The sequence below is a fragment of the Tachysurus fulvidraco genome, chromosome 1 (genome assembly GCF_022655615.1).
Source record: "Tachysurus fulvidraco isolate hzauxx_2018 chromosome 1, HZAU_PFXX_2.0, whole genome shotgun sequence".
Lineage (NCBI taxonomy): Eukaryota > Metazoa > Chordata > Actinopteri > Siluriformes > Bagridae > Tachysurus > Tachysurus fulvidraco.
Genome location: NC_062518.1, coordinates 43,113,767 through 43,136,298, shown reverse-complemented (window position 1 = coordinate 43,136,298; position 22,532 = coordinate 43,113,767). Strand labels below are relative to the sequence as shown.

Here is a 22,532-nt window from a genome sequence, read left to right as displayed (position 1 = left end):
TCTGCATTATCTTGTGTAGTTTGTATAGTATAGTGATATTTACTACTTTTGAGAGTCACAAACAGCTGGAACCAAATACACTTGGCCAATAAAACTGGTTCTGATTCTGATAACACACATTTGTTCTCTTTTTCATAATTACAATGTCAGACTGTAGCCGCTAGGTGGGTGTTACTCATTCTCGTGCAGTTCACTTGCACAGCAACACCATGTCTGAACCAGCGAAGACCAGCCAAGATAACAGCATGTAAAGGCCTGAAGCAGGTGCATTCTGGTCCCGGTATCTCCTCTAAGGCCATGGGCATCACGGACTCGTTCGTCGACGACATTGTTGAGCGCATCGCCCTTGAGTCTTCTTGTCCGCCTCGCCACAACAACCCCGCCACCTATAAGGACATCCAGACTGCCGTGCGTCTGTTGCTTCTCGGAGAGTTGAGGGTCGCCCTGGCAGCTCAGCAGCAGGAGCCGCTGCCACAGAATTTCACTTCCTCTGCTCCACTTGCCGCTGATTGCTCCAGGACTCAAGTCTGTCTTAATTTATGTAGAAGTATAGAAATTTCTATTGTGCTTCATGACTGTATTTGCAGACTTTGACATTTTATGATATATGTGCATTAAGGAAAATATTTAGTTTTTACACTGTGTTCTGCAGTTCTCTAATAAATGGGTATTTCATACTATTCTGTATGACATGTAGTCGCGCCATCTCCTCCTGCGTTCCCGTTGTGGACAATGTGACTGTAAGGCAGCGCTGATTATTCATTCATTCATTCATTCATTCATTCATTCATTCATTCAATCATTCATCTTCTACCGCTTATCCGAACTACTCGGGTCACGGGGAGCCTGTGCCTATGTGCCTATCCTCAGGCGTCATTGGGCATCAAGGAAGGATGCACCCTGGACGGAGTAGCGCTGATTATTATTATTATTATTATTATTATTATTATTATTATTATTATTATTATTATTTATTTTTTAATACATTTTGAATTACGTTTGGATTATACTAGATGTATATAGCCTAAAACAATCGACAAATAACACTGTTGGATTTAATCTTCATGATAATGTGGATATAATGTATGAAATGGAGTGAAAATTTAATGTCATTAATTTTTATAATCGTTCTTCTCACATGAATTTTCTACAATCTAACTTCAGTTCACGACCTCACCATCTGTGTCGTCAATTCCCTTTTGTCTCCAGATTGTGCGTACGCACGTCTCAAAGTTTGCTTATAGGTGCGCACATTTTCCCGTCAAGTTTGTTTTTTATAGATCACAACCTTGGCGCGAAAACCGGCGTACGCACGTTTCCAGCCCCCTTTTGTGCGTACGCACGCTTTATAAATGAGACCCCAGGTGAGTAAACACTCAATTACTGTGACTGTCCTTAAACTTTAATAATATATCTGTGATTCACATCAGATTCAATAGTTCATTAAGTCACTGTAAGTTTCCAACTTTGGCAAAAGTTTGTGAGAGGCGCATGAGTTTGTTGGTCAGCATTCCACTTCTCCCCAGCAGCATTCCTGTGTGTGTGTGTGTGTGTGTGTGTGTGTGTGTGTGTGTGTGTGTGTGTGTGTGTGTGTGTGTGTGTGTGTGTGTGTGTGTAATTTTATTTTGCAGATTTTGTTTACAATTTGTAAGTAATATAACTAATCTATAGCACATGTAAATGTATGCCCATATGCTTTTATTTAGATACTGATGCCAGTTTATTGTCAAATTATTTACTATTAATTTATTATTTTAGAATTTTCGAAGTATTTTATTATTGTTATCCATTTTATAATATTTATTTGTATTGTTTCAATTTCAAATAGTGTACTGTAATAAAAGTTGAAGAGTGTGTGTGTGTGGGGGGTGGGGGGTGTTTCATCCTAGCTAGAACTACCACTGGGACTAAGTTCAGCACAGGTCACAATTAATTAAAAGCTCTCAGCCCAAGAAAAAATATAGAAATCAGCTAAAACAAAACCACAGATGGCCACCAGTTAGCTAAATTGTAAGGACAAGTGGCATGGAGATGAAAGTGCTGTCAGTGGAATCAAGATTACAGCATTCACAATGCAAACCTTCAGAAAAGGAAACCAAAGCATAAAGTGAACAAACCACCACATAATCTCAGCCACAGTCTCTGTCATAACGTATGACAAACAAACATACAAATATGTTACCTGACAGTATCTCATAGAACCTAATTATAGTTTCAGTTATTTTAATTAGCACCTTCATTTGGAATTGAATCATTCAATACATTCAGTAACCAGTTTTCCTACATATTTCTAAGTCCTTCCCATATGCTTTTCTTCGTAATATTTATTTAGTGTTAAATTAAATCAAGTGGCAGATAGAAGCAAACAGCAGAAAGCACAGATCCATGAGGTAAATATATTTAAATAGAACGCTTCACAAATATTCCATCATATATGACTCATTTGACTATAGAAACATTTAATATTAGTTAGCTTTAATATGTTTTAAAATTGATATAAATATCTTAATCACACTTTCTGTGTATTCTACCAGAGCAATGTTTCGACTTCTGCTGCTTTTGGGTGAGTGTTATGTGTGTGTTATAAAAGATATCTAATTGCTATCATGTGTATATTTCTATATACAATATAATGATGATGATTAGTTTATTTATGTAAATGAAAAGACGTTTTAATGAAATGATGAAAAGAGCACATTGTACCATTACAGAAGGTTATTTCAAGCTTATTGGCTTATTGAGTTTACCAGTCATTTTTAATCAGGTGTGATCCTTTATCCAACTCACTGATTTTTTATTTATTTATTTTTTTCTAACCTGTTACTGTCAGATCTTTAAAAGTTGCATTGTGTAAATACAGATGGATAAAACAAAATTTGTGTTTGTCATCATTTCATGTTGCAAAGCTAAAAATTGGGATTGTTTTGAAAGGGGTGATTATTTTGAATACCCACTGTATATGCATTAGTCTTATGTGATAACTTACAGATCAATAAATCCATCATAAATCACTAGCAACATGTCCAATGAGTAGAAAGAAGAAATTTATCTAATTGCACATGTAAATTAGTTCATTTTATTTTTGATCTTAGTAAATCTGAGCTTCAGTGACCTCGAGTTACTTTCATTATGTAAAAACTGGTATTATGTATTTTACAGGGTTTTTCAGCCTTGGTGTCTGTCTTCCTCGTCAGTATCACTTCATTAATGAGAATAAGACCTGGTCTGAAGCACAGAGATACTGCAGAGAGAATTATGTTGATTTAGCCTCTATTATTAACACTGAAGAGGACTTGGCCCTTACAAACATAATAGACATCAGGAACAGCAAGCGAACCTGGATTGGACTGTATGATGATCTGAACAGCTGGAAATGGTCTCTGGATGATGATTCTTTCTACACGGAGGGAGAGAGAAGCTTTAGAAACTGGCTTATACAGAAGCCAAGAGGCTGGTATGCAATGATTATGTGTGTGTGTGTATCTACTTATGATGGAGCTTGGTGGGAGATACCTTGTTCCACAATGATTCATTTCATGTGCTTTGATGGTGAGTAAAGCAGATTTGAATATGCTTTATGAAGAAACACAAGTTAGCTTTATATTCAGTACATATTTTCTGTAAAAGTACAGGTTCCCTATATTTCTACTGTCTCTTTTAGGCAGAGTGAATGCCAGTAAAATATATGTCCTGGTCAATCAGCACAAGAATTGGACTGAAGCTCAGAGATACTGCAGAGAACATCACACAGACCTGGCCATCGTGAGAAATGAGACTGAGAACCAGGAGATTAAATCAATGTATAATAAACATATCATACCATTTTTTGGATCGGCCTGTACAGAACCAGGTCTTGGTCAGATAAAAGCAACTCTTCATTCAGCAACTGGAAACCTGGACAACCAGATGGTTATGGACAGACTAAAACCTGTACTGCTGTGTCATTTAATGATTCTGGGAATTGGACAGATGAAAATTGTAGCCATGCTTTTCCATTCCTTTGTTACAGCAGTGAGTAGATTTCTGTATTGAATTTATCTATAATGGGAATTTTCAGTAGAAAGTAAGCACAGTAACCAACATTTGTGTTATCCCACTCTAGCAATGTCATCAGTACCCTCTCATCAGTATCACTTTGTGAATGAGAATAAGACCTGGACTGAAGCACAGAGATACTGCAGAGAGAATTACACTGACCTGGCTACTATTGATAACATGGAGGAAATGAACACACTCCTTAACACAGTAAATGGCAGCTACTCAGGTTAGCCTGGATTGGACTGTATGGGTGATGAGGACAGCTGGAGATGGTCTCTGGATGATGATGCTTTCTACCAGAAGGGAGAGAGAGACTTCAGAGGATGGTACCATCAAAATGATAACTATTTTGGAAATGAGCTGTGTGTTTACATTATATCTGATGGAACCTGGTTTGATGGAGACTGCAGAGCACATTTAACATTTATTTGTTATAATGGTGAGAAAATGAAATCAATTTATGAGAATAGATTTTGGTTTAAGTGTTACTGAGCACATTTATTGGCTTTTCTTATCAGGAAACAATGGGAACAGAAAATTACACATGGATAAACCAGCCAATGACTTGGACGAAAGCTCAGCATTATTGCAGAGAGCATTATACTGACTTGGCCAGTGTGAGAAATCAAACAGATAATCAAAGAATCTTAAACCTTACATTTGGCACTGTGGCTTGGATTGGTTTATACAGGACCAGACTCTGGTCAGACAAACAGGTATCCACATATGAAAATTGGGAGACCAGCCACCTATCAACAGCCAGACAATGGTATTAATAATCCCTGGGAAGCCGGAAATCAGCACTGCACTGCTGTCTCATTCAGAGACTCAGGTCATTGGACAGATGAGGACTGCTTATCCACCTTCCCTTTTATCTGCTATAACAGTGAGTTCATCTAATCAGACTTTTTTTTTTATTATTGCACAATATGAATCTTTATCCACTTGAACTATATAAATATCACAAACATTTTTTTTAATCATTTTCTACATTAACATTTATATTTTTGGTAATTCACAATTTTTACAAAAAAAAGGTTGTTTGTCTGCAAAAAAAATATATTGTGGTGTTTTTCCTTTAAAGAATTCTGCACAGGATCATCATGCACCTACCATCAGTATCACTTTGTTAATGAAAATAAGACCTGGACTGAAGCACAGAGATACTGCAGAGAGAATTACACTGACCTGGCAACCATTAATAACATGGAGGAAATGAACACACTCATTAACACAATAAATGGAATCTACTCAGGTTTAGCCTGGATTGGACTGTATGATGATCTGAACAGCTGGAAATGGTCTCTGGATGATGATGCTTTCTACAATAACGGAAAAATAAACTTTAGTAATTGGGATATATACAAACCACGCTTCTGGAATGGAAACAATTTATGTGTATATTTTGATTATTCTTCTCTTTGGTGGGTGGATATATGTTCTACACCACTTCCATTCATTTGTTTTGATGGTGAGTGCCACAGTTTATATATATGTATGTATATATGTATATATATATATATATATATATATATATATATATATATATATATATATATATATATATATATATATATATAATATATTCGACACAATTCCACTTTCTTCTCTTTTAGGCAGAGTGAATGCCAGTGAGAGATATGTCCCGGTTTATCAGAACATGAACTGGACTGAAGCTCAAAGATACTGCAGAGAACATTACACAGACCTGGCCATTGTGAGGAACGAGACTGAGAACCAGAAGATAGGATCATTATTAGCTAATAATGAGGATGATTATCATTATACCTCCGGTCATTACTATTACTATAACGGTCAGTACAGTAATTATTACGCTTTTTGGATCGGCCTGTACAGAACCAATTTTTGGTCGGATCAAAGCAACTCTTCTTTTACCAACTGGAAACCTGGACCATCAGATAATTATGGACAAACTGTATCCTGTACTGCTGTGTCATTTAATGATGATTATTATTATGGGAAATGGACAGATGAAAACTGTGGTCAAGCTTTTCCATTCCTCTGTTACAGCAGTGAGTGAAGAACAGAGATTTCTATATTATCTTTAGTGGCAATTTTTAGTAGAATTTCTTGCTCTTAATGAACACAAACAAATATCATTTTTCAAAAACATGAGCACAGTAACCAACATTTGTGTTATTCTACTCTAGCAATGCCCTCAAGCTCCTCTCATCAGTATCACTTTGTTAATGAGAATAAGACCTGGACTGAAGCACAGAGATACTGCAGAGAGAATTACACTGACCTGGCTACTATTGATAACATGGAGGAAATGAACACACTCCTTAACACAGTAAATGGCAGCTACTCTGGTTTAGCCTGGATTGGAATGTATGTTGATATGGACAGCTGGAGATGGTCTCTGGATGATGATGCTTTCTACCAGAAGGGAGAGAGAGACTTCAGAGGATGGTCCCATCAACCTAATAATTACAATGGAAATGAGATGTGTGTAATCATGGATTATGGTGGGGTGTGGTTTGACAGGCCTTGTACTGACAGAAATTCATTTGTTTGCTATAATGGTAAGCTCTGCCAGGCAAATGAAACATTAATTTAATCTGCGTTTTATGTACTAAAAACAATGTTTAAAAAACAGCTTTTGTGTGTAACTTTATAATTCTCTCAATAATAGGTATGAACAACACATATGTAATGTTTTATGATCAGAAGACTTGGGAAGAAGCTCAGAACCTTTGCAGAATGAGATACACAGACCTGGCCAGTGTGAGAAATCAGACCGAACTTCAGCAAATACTGAGCATCACAAACAGCTATGGCGTATGGATAGGTCTGTATAGGAACCGGTTATGGTCAGATCAGAGCAACTCAACCTTTACATATTGGATACCAATGAATCCAGAACCAACACCAGAACCTGATAATGGTTGGTATTCAACTGGAGAAATTGGAAATCAACACTGTACAGCTTTGGATCATCTTGGCCGATGGACAGATGAAAACTGTTTTGCCAGATTCCCTTTTATCTGCTACACTAGTGAGTTGATCTCCATTTTAAATTATTTTAAAAAATAATACATAAAAATAGTAATACTAATCCAATATATTAGACTAATATAAGAATAAATCTACTAGAAGCTGGATGTCTAAATATGATTATGAATGTTAGCGATAGCAATGTTTGCAGCTGGAATAAGATTACCAGATGTTTTCTAATCCTAACATGTGTTCCTTATGCTCTGGCAGCATTCACTCCAGGTAAGCAAAAACACTACTTATGTGTAGATGAAAAATTAATAGAGATATCTATTATATCTTAATTTACTAAGTGAATACTTATTGAAGTTTTGTTTACCTTTTTTATTGGTTATAATTAACAATTTTATAAAGGTGCTGTGATGGGATTGCGAATGAAAGTCACTGCTAATGAAAATCTGTTAAACTCTCAAATTAAAAAGCTGGTGCTGATTGAAGTAAGTTAACATTCCTATAATGTCTTCCTTTATCTGTCCATTTAATGTATATTAATACCATTTATTAAATTGAGTTTATTTTGTAGATAATGTGTAAAAATGTATTTAGCAATAAAAATACTGTTGTCCAAAATGATTATACATTAAAGCATTATAAATTCATAATGGATGAGATGTGGCTTAAAGGATTTTACAGTATTTACTGCAGTCATATAATTATTTCATATTTCTGTCAGCTTCAACAAGAATTGAGCAAACTGGGACTTTCAAGCAACTACACTGTGAATGTGAGAAACATCCATAAGCTCGGTCCATGAAGGAAAAAGTCTACATTCAGGTTCAAAATATAACAGGAAAATTCCAGGTTTTGTGGTGATTTATCTTTTATTTACTCATTTACTCAGATATCTTTCTCTTCCAGAGCAGTTGGAAATTCTGTAGAGCTTTATTAAAACGAGTATATAGTTATATTTACAAACCTTGAAATGCATACTGTAATGTCTCATTATTAATAACAATGACTGTAATTATACTGATATGTGATCGAGCATGATTTCTTCAGTGTAATATTTTATTGGGTTTATTGCTTATTAATGGTATTCTTGAAATGAATTTTTAAATGAATAAAAGAATCACTGAACTTGCTTATGAAAAATATTGCTATGAGCTTTAAGGGATAATATGTGATTTTCATTTGTTAATTGTTTTCAGTATTGGTTTCCATGTAGTTTTGGTTGTGCTGATTAAATATCAATCTAATAATAAACAATAAATGAAGGAATGTGTGAAATGTTTTGTGTTGGGTGAAAGTTATTCAAAGAGAAAAATATTTTTTATGTTGTTTGAAAATAAAGTATATGTTATTTTTTATAGAGAAACCAAGAAGGTCTGATAGATCCAGCTACTTATTGCTGTGGATGTGAAGAACCACATTGTTTTGTTTAAACATCCTTTCAAAATAGCTTTATATAATAAAGATTATACAGGTCTCACAAAAGTCTCCATACATGAGGAAAGTTAACATTTGTTAGTAAAAGGTAACTGAACCTCCTCTACATGATTACCATTTTTTAAACACTCACATCTCTTACAGACCTATCGTAACTTTGGCTCCTTGTGAGATCTTCGGTATCCATCCATGACAATGATTTCTATAAATTCTTCCTTTAACAAAGGCATTCTTAAAGGATATCTGAAAAAAAAATCTGTAATGTATATAGATTTTGAAAGACATTTTGCAGTGAAGTTCATTTCTCCCATATAAGGAGACTTTTGTGACACCCTGTATAATTAAGTGCATAATACTTTATCCATGAATGAACCAAAGAAAACGAAAGTAGTGTTCCAGTTGAAACTGAATAAAAGTTTTCTTTACTTTTTAAGTACTTTTTTGGGTTTCACGTGTGATTTATATTATATAAATAGAATAGAAATTATCTTTTGCTTTGTTTGTTGAAACTAGTTTTATTTACCCACAAAGTTTGCCCATCGCTGTTATACATTTTAATTCATTAAATACATTTTTCCCTCCCAGCAGATGGCGCTGAAGTCACAGCATTAACGTGAGTGAAACGCTCAGTAACTCAATATATAATAAATAAATAAATAAATAAATAAATAAATAAATAAATAAATAAATAAATAAATAAATAAATAAATAAATAAGCAGAACCATGTCATAACCAACCACGGGACAATAAAATCCACTGGCATTTACCACAAGACACCTCAGCATTATTATGTTTAATTGTAAAACGTTGTGCACGTTCAGGACCGCCGAATCAAACCGAACACACCTGTATTCTTACTGGGCAATACGAGAAGGATGGGCGGGTTTGCTGACAGTTTCCACCTCTTTTGGTGACAATAACGTCTGTAATGATAGCCACAGGGGGCTGCTACATTCAGTAACCAGTTTTTCTACATATTTCTAAGTCCTTCACATATACTTTTCTTCCTAATCTTTATTTATTGTTGAAATTAAATCAAGTGGCAAACAGAAGCAAACAGCAGAACAGCACAGATCCATGAGGTAAATATATTTAAATAGAAAGCTTCACAAATATTCCACAACATGACTCTTTTACTATAAAAAACATTTAATATTAGTTAGTTAATGTTTTAAAATGTATATACATATCTTAATCACACTTTCTGTGTATTCTACCAGAGCCATGTTTCGACTTCTGCTGCTTTTTTGTTATGTGTGTGTTATAAAATATATCTATTTGTTATTATATATATATATATATATATATATATATATATATATATATATATATATATATATATATATATATATATATATAATATTTCTATATACATTATTATGATGATTTGTTTATTTATGTAAATGATAAGAAGTTTTAATTATTTAATTAGATGATGGAGTGTACTTTGTACCATTACAGAATATTATTTTAAACTTATTGGCTTATTGAGTTTACCAGTCATTTTTAATAGGCAGTGATCCTTTATACAACTCAGTGATTCTGATTTTTTATTTACATTTTTTTTTTTTTGACCTGTTACTGTTAGATCTTTTGCTTGGATTTTACAAGTTGCAATGTGTACATACAGATCGATAAAATAAAATTGTGTTTGTCATCATTTCATGTTGCAAAGCTACAAATTGTGATTGTTTTGAAAGGGGTGATTATTTTTTATACCCACTGTATATGCATCAGTCTTATGTGATAACTTACAGATAAAAAATCCATCTTAAATCACTAGCAACATGTCCAATGAGTAGAAAGAAGAAATTTATCTAATTGCACATGTAAATTAGTTCATTTTATTTTTGATCTTAGTAAATCAGAGCTTCAGTGACCTCGAGTTACTTTCATTATGTAAAAACTGGTATTATTTATTTTACAGGGTTTTTCAGCCTTGGTGTCTGTCTTCCTCGTCAGTATCACTTCTTTAATGAGAATAAGACCTGGTCTGAAGCACAGAGATACTGCAGAGAGAATTATGTTGATTTAGCCTCTATTAATAACACTGAAGAGGACTTGGCCCTTACAAACATAATAGACATCAGGAACAGCAAGCGAACCTGGATTGGACTGTATGATGATCTGAACAGCTGGAAATGGTCTCTGGATGATGATTCTTTCTATAAGGAGGGAGAGAGAAGCTTTAGAAACTGGTATATACAGAAGCCACCATCAGGTTGATGGTACCATCAACCTGATAACTACAATGGAAACGAGATGTGTGTTTATATTACATCTGATGGAACCTGGTCTGATGGAAACCGTTACAATTATTTTCAATTTGTTTGCTATGATGGTGAGAATATATAATAAGTTTAACAAAGGATTAAACTGTCATATTTTTTGTTGTTGTTGTTTCACATTGATTAATCAGCCCATGTCTTGGACACAGGCTCAGCATTACTGCAGAGTGTATTATACAGACCTGGCCAGTGTGAGGAACCAAGCAGATAATTAACAAATCCTTAATCTCACAGGTGGCTTTAACACTTGGATTGAGTCTATACAGAACCAGACTCTGGTCAGACAAACAGGAATCTGTGTATGAAAACTGGAGACCAGCCACTCAGTTTATACCTGAACAGCCAGATAATGGTTATATGTTTATTGGGAATATGGTTTTTAGCCCTGCACTGCTGTATCTCTCACAGATTCAGGCTACTGGACAGATGAGAGCTGCATAACCACAATCCCTTTTTTCTGCTATGAGAATGAGTTCATTTAATCAGCCTTTGTTTATTGATTATTGCACAGTATGGAGATTCGTAACTTTCCAGAGAAAAACTTCAATTTATCTTTTGATTTTGATTATTTAGGATTTCACATCTTTTAACAAATCATAGGATGTTCAGTGTTTGAAAATTTAGAAGTATAAATTTGATATGTAAATAAATAAATTCATGTATATTTTGTTTTCTAAAACACTGCCTAAGCCTTAATACTTTGTCCCAAAAGCATATTTACAGCAGTGAAACATTATGGCCACTTGAAGTTTTTATTTTACATAATATTTAAATGTAAATCCTACATACACAATACTGACATTTTTATTAATCAGTAGATATTTTGTTGTTCTGTCTTTTAAAGAATCTTGCACAACATCCTCATGTTCCCTCTACCAGTATCACTTTATTAATCAGAATAAGACCTGGATTGAAGCTCAGAGATACTGCCGAGACAAATACACTGACCTGGCCACCATTAACAGTATAGAAGATGTGACAAGACTCCTTAACACAGCCACAGCATATAACATCTACTCAGGTTTAGCCTGGATTGGACTGTATGATGATCTAAAGAGCTGGAAATGGTCTCTGGGTGATGATTCTTACTACACGAATGGAGAGAGAAACTTTAGAAACTAGTATATAAACAAACCAACGAACTGGAATGGGAATGGTTTATGTGTAGTTTTTTCGAGTTACTCTACACAATAGAGTGAGGAGTCTTGCGATCTTGAACTGTCATTTATTTGTTTTGATGGTAAGCAAAACAGCTATGTATTTTTTAATTATAGTTTTATCATAGTTAATATAAAATATAATAACCAATAGCTTTGGATTTAAAGCTAGATTTAGATCTAAACAATTACATACCACATATTCCATGTAAAAGTTTTTCAGTTATATATATTGCATTTATCTCTTTTAGGTAAAGTGAATGGCAGTGAAAGCTATGTTTTGGTTAAACAGAACATGAACTGGACTGAAGCTCAGAGATACTGCAGAGAACATTACACAGATCTGGTCAGCATTAGGAACGAGACAGAATTACAGGATCGGGTTATTATTAAGTCAATCTGATAATAATAATAATAATAATAATAATAATAATAATAATAATAATAATAATAATAATAATAATAATAATAATAATAACAATAATAACAACTAATTATTATTGTTATTATTATTATTATTATTATTATTATTATTATTATTATTATTATTATTATTATTATTATTATTATTATTACCTTGTTTGGATCGGCCTGTACAAAACCAGGTCTTGGTCAGATCAAAGCAACTCTTCTTTCAGCAACTGGAAACCTGGACAACCAGATAATTATGCATAGAATGAATCCTGTACTGCTGTGTCATTTAATGATTCTGGGAAATGGACAGATGAAAATTGTAGTAAAGGTTTTCCATTCCTCTGTTACAGCAGTGAGTAAATTTTTGTTTGCTGCTTTAAAAGTTTTCGAATTATGATCTGAACATTGTCTGATCATAACACTAATATTAACATTATTATAATGTTATATATAATCAAACTGCTATAAATATTTAAGTGAACAAATGTTTATTACATTTTTGTTACCTTTTTTAGCAATGTCCTAAAATTTTCTCATCTATATCACTTTCTTAATGAGAATAAGACCTGGACTGAAGCACAGCGATACTGCAGAGAGAATTACACTGACCTAGCTACTATTGATAACATGGAGGAAATAAACACACTCCTTGACACAGTAAATGGCAGCTACTCAGGTTTAGCCTGGATTGGACTGTATGATGATGTGGACAGTTGGAGATGGTTCTCTGGATGATGATGCCTTCTACCAGGGGGGAGAGCGAGAGACTTCAGAGGATGGTACCATCAACCTGATAACTATAATGGAAAAGAGCTTTGTGTTTCCATGAACAACAAAGGGGAATGGTTTGACAAGTCTTGTAATGACAGAAATCTATTTGTTTGTTATAATGGTAAGAATGATAAACTATGTGTGTGGGAAAATTTGTGCAGTGTTTAAAGTTGCTATTATAGCTGATATTGGCTTATGAATATTAATAATAACACATAATTTGCCTATAGGTGACTATCACGATGTATTCAATCTTGGGTACAAACATATATGTTCAGATTTATAACAGCATGACCTGGGAAGACGCTCAGAGACTCTGCAGAGAAAATTACATAGACCTTGCCAGTGTGAGAAACGAGAATGAACTTAAGCAGATACTGAGTATCATGTATGGCTATGAGGTATGGATAGGTCTGTATAGGAACCGATTATGTATGTTTTAGGAATACTATGGGACTATTTAGCATTTAATAATTCAATGCATTTATTACTGAGATTTATTGGTGCATTGATTAAAGTTTGACTAAATGAAATGCTAATAAAGAAGCACTAAATAAAGGATTGTGTCAAGGATTGTTTTCAAACACAATGGATTTGAAATGAAATTTTAATTTACATCAAAACTTTAATCTACACTTAAAATACTGTCTCATATCCAGAGCCGATCCTGACCTCCCTGGGGCCCTAAGCAAAATTCTGCTAAGGGGCCCTCCTACCTGACCCCTTGAGCCATGTAAACCATTTACCACACATTCACACTTGACACCCCACTGCTCCCACTACAAACCTCCCTCATTTTAAAAAAGTTTAAAACAATACAATACAATACTGTATTGTAAAACATTACAGAATTGAATGAGGTATAAACAAATCTTTATTGATTGGAATATTTTGAATAGAATTTTGATTTGAATATTAGCAATTGAATTTAAAGTGAATAGTAACATTATCATAAATAAGCAGAGAATAATAAAATATAACAAAATTATATATATATATATATATATATATATATATATATATATATATATATATATATATATATATATATATATATATATACCCCATATATTCACCCCACTGATGAATGATGATCTGCATCCCAGATCTGTTCACCAATCATCACTGCATGAACTCACTCATGTTTTTGTAGCCAAATAAGTTCACTATAGCCATGTTCAAAAATTTATGAGCTATGTGCTACATGTGCTATGTCCTATGTGCTATGTTTTATGTGCTAAATGTGCTATGTGCTACATGTGCTATGTGCTATGTTTTACGTGCTAAATGTGCTATGTGCTAGATGTGCTATGTGCTATGTTTTGCATGCTAAATGTGCTATGTGCTACATGTGCTATGCTCGAAGGAAGCTAAGATCATCAGAGAGAAAATGGAAAAAATCACAACTTGCAGATCTTGATTCTTACCGTGCACTCCTGGCCAAGTTCTCCACAGATGTGACTTCTGCCAAGACTTCCTTCTACAAGGAAAAGCTTAACGCTTCGTCAAGACCCTCAGAAGCACCACAACATCATCTCCTCTCTACTCAACCCGCCTGCTCCACCTTCTTCATCCTCCCTGACTGCAGAAGACTTTGTATCTTTCTACCATGAGAAGATTGAGGAAATCTGCTTGACCTTCACTTCTGCCCTGACTGCACTTACATCTTCACAGTATGGATTCCCCCACTCTTTCATTGTCACATTTCTCAACTGTAGAAGAAGAGATTTTACAACACATCTAGTCTTGCAATCCTACCACCTGCCCATTAGATCTACTCCTTTCCACTATGCTCCAGACCATCACGCAAGACTTTCTTCCCTTCATTGCCACTATCATCAATAGATCCATAGCATCTGGTCATGTAACCAAGAGAGCGAGGGTTATTCCCATCCTAAAGAAACCTGCTCTGGATCCATCAGACATCAGTAACTACAGACCGGTATCACTTCTCACGTTTCTTTCAAAAATTCTTGAACGCATTGTCTATAATCAACTGTCTGTCTATCTCTCACAGAACAACCCTCGAGATCCCAAACAGTCTGGCTTTAAAGCAGCTCATTCCACAGAGACAGCCCTTTTTGGATGTCTTTGAGAAACTACATGCTGCTAGATCAGCCAAACTGTCATCCATCCTTATCCACCTTTACCTTTCAGCAGAGTTTAATACAGTCAACCACAAGACTCTCTTGTCCACCCTCAGGAGTCTTGGGATTTGCGGATCAGCTTGGGAATGGTTCGCTTCCTACCTGGAAGGACGCTCATATCAGGTAACATGGAGGTGAGTGACATCTGCTCCACACAGACTCTCCACTGGTGTCCCAAAGGGGTCAGTACGTGGTCCTCTTCTTTTCTCCCTGTATACTCACTCTCTTCGTGAAGTTATTTCCTCACATGGGATCTCTTACCACTGCTATGCTGGTGATGATACACAACTTATCTTCTCTTTCCCACCCTCAGATACCACAGCTTCTGACCGGATCTCAGCATGTCTGGCAGAAATATCATCATGGATGACTGCTCATCATTTAAAGCTCAATCGGAGCAAAACTGAGCTGCTGTTCATCCCAGTTGATTCATCCCCAGGTCATGACCTTGCTATATCCTTGCACAACAATCTGATCTCCCCTTCAGCCACAGCAACGCAATCTTGGGGTAACCATGGACAATCAACTGTCCTTTTCCTCTCATGTTGCTAATGTGACTCGCTCATGTCGCTTTCTTCTCTACAACATTAGAAGGATTCGGCCATTTTTGTCCACACAGGCTGCTCAGGTACTTGTTCAGTCTCTTTTCATTTCTAGACTGGATTACTGCAACACACTGCTGGCAGGTCTACCTATGAACGCAATTCGTCCACTGCAAATGATCCATAATGCAGCTCTGCACGGCTTCAACCTGCCTAAGGTCTCGCATACCATCCCTCCACTGTCTTCCGGCAGCTGCACGCATCAGATTCAAAACACTGATGCTGGCCTACAAAGCCAAAAACGGACCAGCTTCCTCTTACCTCAAAGCCCTTTTGTTTGTTGTTTACGGCATTTGCTCTCTCCTGACGCCTTGGTTGTTTAGGCTTATTTATTCTGACATTTGTATATAATTTATATTCATTGGCTTTTGTTGAGCCCTGAACAATAAACTCAATTTAAGAATATTTTTGGTTTGGTGTTCTTTCAAATCATGGTGTTAAATAGAGGGGATTTGTGGGAATCTTTTATGAGAAGTATGAATTTAAAAAGTGAGAAGAGCTGGGATAGAGGAAAAGGAAAGTTCTCATGTTCATTTGCACATTCTCAACAACCCCTAGACACATTGAGCACGTAACAGAATGTGTGTATATAATTATATGTAAAACATTTCACACACACATTTATATATAATGTTGTTGGTCATAGACCAGTTTAGACCTCAAAATGTATGCCTTTTAAGTGCAAAACAGATTTCAGGGAAACTTCTGTATATCTGGCTATATAAATATTATACCTCTCAGACCCCTGGTGTCCCCAGTACCCATTTTAAAATATCGCCTTAAGGTATCTTGGGATGTTTTGACAAAACAATTCTGCATGTGCTAGATGGATCTAGCTTTCTGAGAGTGTTTTAAAAAGTTACAATAAATGATAGCCATGAAGAAAATAAAATCATACAGAACATTTTTTTTATTTTTTATTTATACATATAATTTTTTTTTTTAGATTTTTTTTATTGCTGAAGTTATGAAAGTCTGCCACAGAATCATTTTATAAATTCAACAGTGACGAGAAATAATATTGTATTATATTTGGTGAGATGCAGTAGGAAGCATTTCAGCAACTTTTCTTGGCACACACAGAGGGATAGGTGTAGTCACAATTAATATCATTCCAGTTTTTGTCTATAGATAACAGAAAAAATAGACTTGTAAATGTCATGGTATTTGAGTTAAAAAAAAAGCAACACACCTCAAGCTATTGAGATACATACAGAAGAAGAATTTTTGCTTACCACCAGCATTTATATGCACACAGCGCTCTTTGTTTTCATAATTATCTGGTTGTCCTTGACTCCACTTGGTGAAAGTCAATTTGGTGCCATCAGACCAAAAGAATTGAAAAGCCTGAAAGATGAACAGAGGAAATCACAAGGTGTTATAGTGGATAACATTTTTGAGGTTTAAGTCAATAAATCTTGCACCATACAGTCAGATGATCCCCTGCTTACCTTCTGACAGTCACTGAGGCCGATGTATGTTAGAGCCTCCGTGGGGTCATGAGTACGAATAAGAGCCCGTATCTGCTGATATTCATTCTCACTGTGTATTGAGACCAAGTGTGCATCAAATTTCTGACAGAATTTCTAGAAAAAAAAAACAGAACTGTAACATCATTGCATGTTCTTACCTGCAGTTATTATGCACAATTAAGGAACTGACACTGTATAAATCTCATTTTAAACTTTATACAGGTACCAAACAGCTATAGTAGATATTGACCAAGACCCAATCATTCACTCACTCACTCTCATTCATTTTCTACCGCTTATCTAAACTACCTCGGGTCACGGTGATCTCGGGCGTCATCGGGCATCAAGGCAGGATACACCCTGGACAGAGTGCCAACCCATCGCAGGGCACAGACACACTACGGAAAATTTTTCCAGAGATGCCAATCAACCTACCATGCATGACCGGGGGAGGAAACCGGAGTACCCGGAGGAAACCCCCGAGGCACGGGGAGAACATGCGAACTTTACGGCCACACAAGGCGGAGGCGGGAATCGAACCCCGACCCTGGAGGTGTTAGGCGAACGTTTCTGTCCTGTCCTGTTACTGTGTTACTTTTCACAGCCTTTTGCTAATATAAGATTAAAACCCATTTCACCAGTGATATGCTAATAAATAATCCTTTCACCTTTTTTTTTTAACTTTTGTGTAAATAGAGCAAATGTAAATACATTTGGAAAGAATTAAAATAAACCTCTGCAGAAGCCCAATCCAGTCTGGCAGCATTGTACAAGTAGCAGCGACCAGAATAGAAGGTCCATCCAGTTGGGCAGTTCTTTACTGGCAGATCTAGTATATAATATATATATATGAACACACACAGAAACACATTCATGTTTATATACGTATATGTACATACACACACTTGTCTTGATATGCTGAAGCATTACAGTTTTTCTTCACTGGAACTAAGCATTAACTAAGCAGTAAACCTTCAACCAGATCTTCAAAAAGCCTATTCTAGCCATAAAGTATACTTTGCTGGCCATAAAACAGTACTGTGTAAAGTTTTTATGCATAAAATCTTTCTGTTAACTCCTTCTGTTTTAATGTATATATATATATCCCCAGACAGACTTAATGATGTTGTGATCAGGTCTATGTGGGGGCCAAACCATCACTTTCAAGACCCCTTGTTCTTCTCTAAATGGAAAATAGTTAATGACATGATTATTGCTTTAATCTTTTAGCTTTTGGTCTCAGTATATTCATTTTTGGCTGCTATAAATTACCGTGCAGCCCTTATTCATTCAGTTATAGACTTAATACATTAATTTGCAACATTAAGACTCTGTGGTGATACAAAAAATAACCACTATGTTACCCCAATGGTTTTGTATATTTATAACTTCTGTAATAGGAAACACCAGTTTAAATAAATTAATTAAATAAAAATAAAGTAAAGCTGGTACAAATGAGGTATTCTTAATACCATACTGATCTGTGCAGGTATCTTAATTACCTTTCACAGTGTGATGAGCAGCAGGTAGAAAACAGAAGAAAGAAAAGAGTAATGTTTATCACATTCACTAACAATTTTAGTTTTAGTTATATCCTAATATCCTTAATAGAGTTAAGATTCTTACCCAAAGCTGCTCCTGCTGTGGCGAGAATAAGAAGCATCACGACTTTGGTCTGAGAAGTCATAGTTCTTTGTTTTCACGCACTGGAAGAAAAAAAAGCATGATTTGTTTTAATGTAGTAAGAATTGTGTATGCTATACCTCACCGCAACTCCACTTACATCTAATCAGGAGGTTTTACTCGCTTGATGTAACAAATTAAGGTAAGTGATGATGCTTATATAGTGATACTGTCAGGAACATCCTCTTTCCAAAGAAAAGATTTTTTATCTAAAACATATAAATGACATTTGCACAATGTTGTAAACGTTCTGTGAAGATGCAAAGATAAGGATATGGAATATTTGAGCTGAGGTATCATGTTATAAGTGACGTATCATACAGCTAAGTATGGGGAACCAGACTCAGAATTCGTTCTCTGCATTTGACCCATCCAAAGTGCACACACACAGCAGTGAACACACACACACCGTGAACACACACACCCGGAGCAGTGGGCAGCCATTTATGCTGCGGCACCCAGGGAGCAGTTCGGGGGTTCGGTGCCTTGCTCAAGGGCACCTCAGTCGTGACCGGCCCGAGACTCAAACCCACAACCTTAGGATTACGAGTCAGACTCTCTAACCATTAGGCCACGACTTGCCCCACATTAGGCCACGACTTGCCCCACAATGTTTGGACATGTAATTAATTTAACACATTTAATGTTATTGTGGCTGTACATTCAGACATGGATTAAGGATGAAAGTATATTTAGACAAAACTACAACTGTGCTGTTGCCCCCAAATATATTTGGACACTTAGGCCATAGTTACAAATGCAAGTGGGATTTTTGTTAGAAAACATGTGAGATTACAGTGAGATTTTTGTTAGGAAATATGACTTTCTACTTATCATAGATGTTGATGAGATGTAATATTTTTAAATATACAGTGGTGTGTAAAAGTGTTGGCCCCCTTCCTGATTTTTTTTTTGCACATTTGTGACACTTTAATGTTTCAGATTATCAAATAAATTTAAATATTAGTCAAAGATAACACAAGTAAACACAACATGCAGTTTTTAAATGAAGGTTTTTATTATTAAGGGATAACAAAATCCAAACTGAAGAATCGAATGAAGATATCAAATAAGATCAAGATAAAATATTAAAATCTTGAAAATATTGACAATAATTTTTTTTTTCTCAAAATAGAAAAATTGTAAGCCTAGCATGAGTATAATATAAAGAGTAAACCTGCAGTATATAGTATGTATCATATACATCTATACAGTAGATAGGCTAAGGTTCAAGTTTGAGTACAGTGGAGTAAGAGTACAGTGCAACTCTGTCTGGCTGAATGGTTGCCGTGAAACATCGGAAAATTCAAGTACTGTATTTATTCTACACTTGGTGACCATGAATGTCTTATTGCTTTACAAAGACTATGCAAAGAAGTTGTTTATGGGATAAAGCAAACCAAAGACTGTGCATTGCGGGGAAATACTGCTTTATAGTAAACTGTGGGATTGTTGATGTGGTGATTGTTGGTGTAGCTGGATTTGTATTTGCTGGTTGACTCTTTAATACACATGAATCATTAATAAAATTTGTCTGCTGAGGCCTTTCATTTATTGTAATACTTAAACTAATATCAACGGAATAGGTGTTCATAATTTGCTGCCCAAACAGGGACTTGAAGAAAAATCGAAAACCAAATAGTAGAATTTGAATTAATTTGTAATGGTTTAGAGGTCTAAGTGAATTTTATCCTTGGGCAAGAGTTTTAGTATTCTGCACTACTACTACTAAACATTTGTGGTAAGACTTTATAAAATGTATAAATAATGGCTAGAACAGGTGAGGGGACAGAGGGTGAGAATCCTATAAAGCCAGAGTATTCCACTTGTTTAGACCTGTTTAGATATCCCAAGAAACTCAGATTTGTGGCCCTCTGCATAGACACACTGAGTTCGATCTACAAAATAGTGTTTAAACCATTTAACAGCATTAGGACTGAAACCACATCCCTAAGTTTGTTCAGCAACAATTTATGATCTACGGAATCAAACGCCTTGGATAGATCTACAAATAAAGCAGCACAAAGTTGTTTTTTATCCAAGGCACAAATAAGATCATTTATTACCACCATCAGAATCAGAATCAGGTTTATTGGCCAAGTGTGTTGACACACACAAGGAATATGGTTCCAGCTGTTTGTGACTCTCAAAAGTACCGACATAAATAACACTATACTATACAAACTATACAAGACAATGCAGACGATGAGCATTAAATATGAATATAGAATATGACTGATCAGTTATGTGCAATATTATGCTTTTTGTACAGTATATAGCAGTGAATATAATTATGGTGAGTTGTTGATCAGGGTGATTGCCTGGGGAAATCACCCTGATCAACAACTCACCATAATTATTTTCACTGCTTGTTTTGACAAAACAATTCTGCATGTGTGATTCTGCATGTGTTAGATGGATCTATCTTTCTGAGAGTGCATTTAAAAATGACAATAAAATTATAACCATGAAGAAAATAAAATCATACAACAAATAATACTTTTTTTAGATTTTTATATTGCTGAAGTTAAGGAAGTCTGCCACAGAATCATTTTATGAAATCAATGGAAGAAAAAAAAAAAAGCACGATTTGTGTTAATGTAGTAAGAATTGTGTATGTTATACCTCACCGCAACTCCACTTACATCTAATCAGGAGGTTTTACTCGCTTCATGTTACAAATTAAGGTAAGTGATGATGCTTATTTAGTGATACTGTCAGGAACATCCTCTTTCCAAAGAAAAGATTTTTTTATCTAAAACATATAAATGACATTTGCACAATGTTGTAAATGTTCTGTGAAGATGCAAAGATAAGGACATGGAATATTTGAGCTGAGGTATCATGTTATAATGTTTGGACACGTAATTTAACACATTTAATACATTCAGTCATGGATTAAAGATGAAAGTATATATTTGGATTAAGGATGAAAGTATATTTAGACAAAACTACAACTATGCAGTTGCCCCAAATATATTTGGACACTTAGGCCACAGTTACAAATGCAAGTGAGATTTGTGTTAGGAAATATGACTTTATACTTATCATAGATGAGATGAGTGAAACATCTGAAAATTACTTACAAGTACTTTTTTTATTCTACACTTGGTGACCATGAATGTCTTATTGCTTTACAAAGACTATGCAAAGAAGTTGTTTATCAGATAAAGCAAACCAAAGACTGTGCATTGCAGGGAAATATTGCTTTATTGTAAATTGTGGGATTGTTGATGTGGTGATTGTTGGTGTAGGTAGGATTTGTATTTGCTGGTTAACTCTTTAATACACATGAATCATTAGTAGAATATTAGTAAGGTTGACTTTTATTTATTGTAATACATAAACTAATATCAACAGAATAGGTGTTCATGATTTGGTGCCCAAACAGGGACTTGAAGAAAAATCTAAAACCAAATAGTAGAATGTGAATTAATTTGTAATGGTTTTAAATGGATCGATTATACTTACGAGTCTTCATATATACTATGTAGAAGTCTAAGTGAATTTTATCCTTGGGCAAGAGTATTAATATTCTGCACTACTACTACTAAA

General features: G+C 35.0%; 2 protein-coding genes and 1 pseudogene across 4 annotated transcripts in view; 2 read left to right on the top strand and 1 right to left on the bottom strand.

The window, feature by feature from the left end:
• Positions 1–22,532, bottom strand: part of LOC113650532 (lactose-binding lectin l-2-like) — a 214,377-nt gene that overhangs the window by 190,787 nt on the left and 1,058 nt on the right. The window contains exons 2-3 of the mRNA XM_047801235.1: positions 18,921–19,000; positions 18,029–18,123 (exon numbers count right to left, since the gene is read on the bottom strand). Of these exons, the coding sequence (XP_047657191.1) occupies positions 18,029–18,123; positions 18,921–18,981 (156 nt within the window). The 5' untranslated portion in view covers positions 18,982–19,000. The remainder of the gene's footprint in view (positions 1–18,028; positions 18,124–18,920; positions 19,001–22,532) is intronic.
• The window catches only part of LOC113653819 (histone H2B-like), a 42,329-nt gene continuing 19,909 nt past the window's right edge, over positions 113–22,532 (top strand). For all 3 annotated transcript variants that reach the window (XM_047801459.1, XM_047801417.1, XM_047801483.1), the window contains exon 1: positions 113–525. In XM_047801459.1, coding sequence (XP_047657415.1) covers positions 298–525 — 228 coding nt within the window. In that variant the 5' untranslated portion in view covers positions 113–297. The remainder of the gene's footprint in view (positions 526–22,532) is intronic.
• LOC125138466 lies at positions 1,865–7,947 on the top strand (annotated as a pseudogene).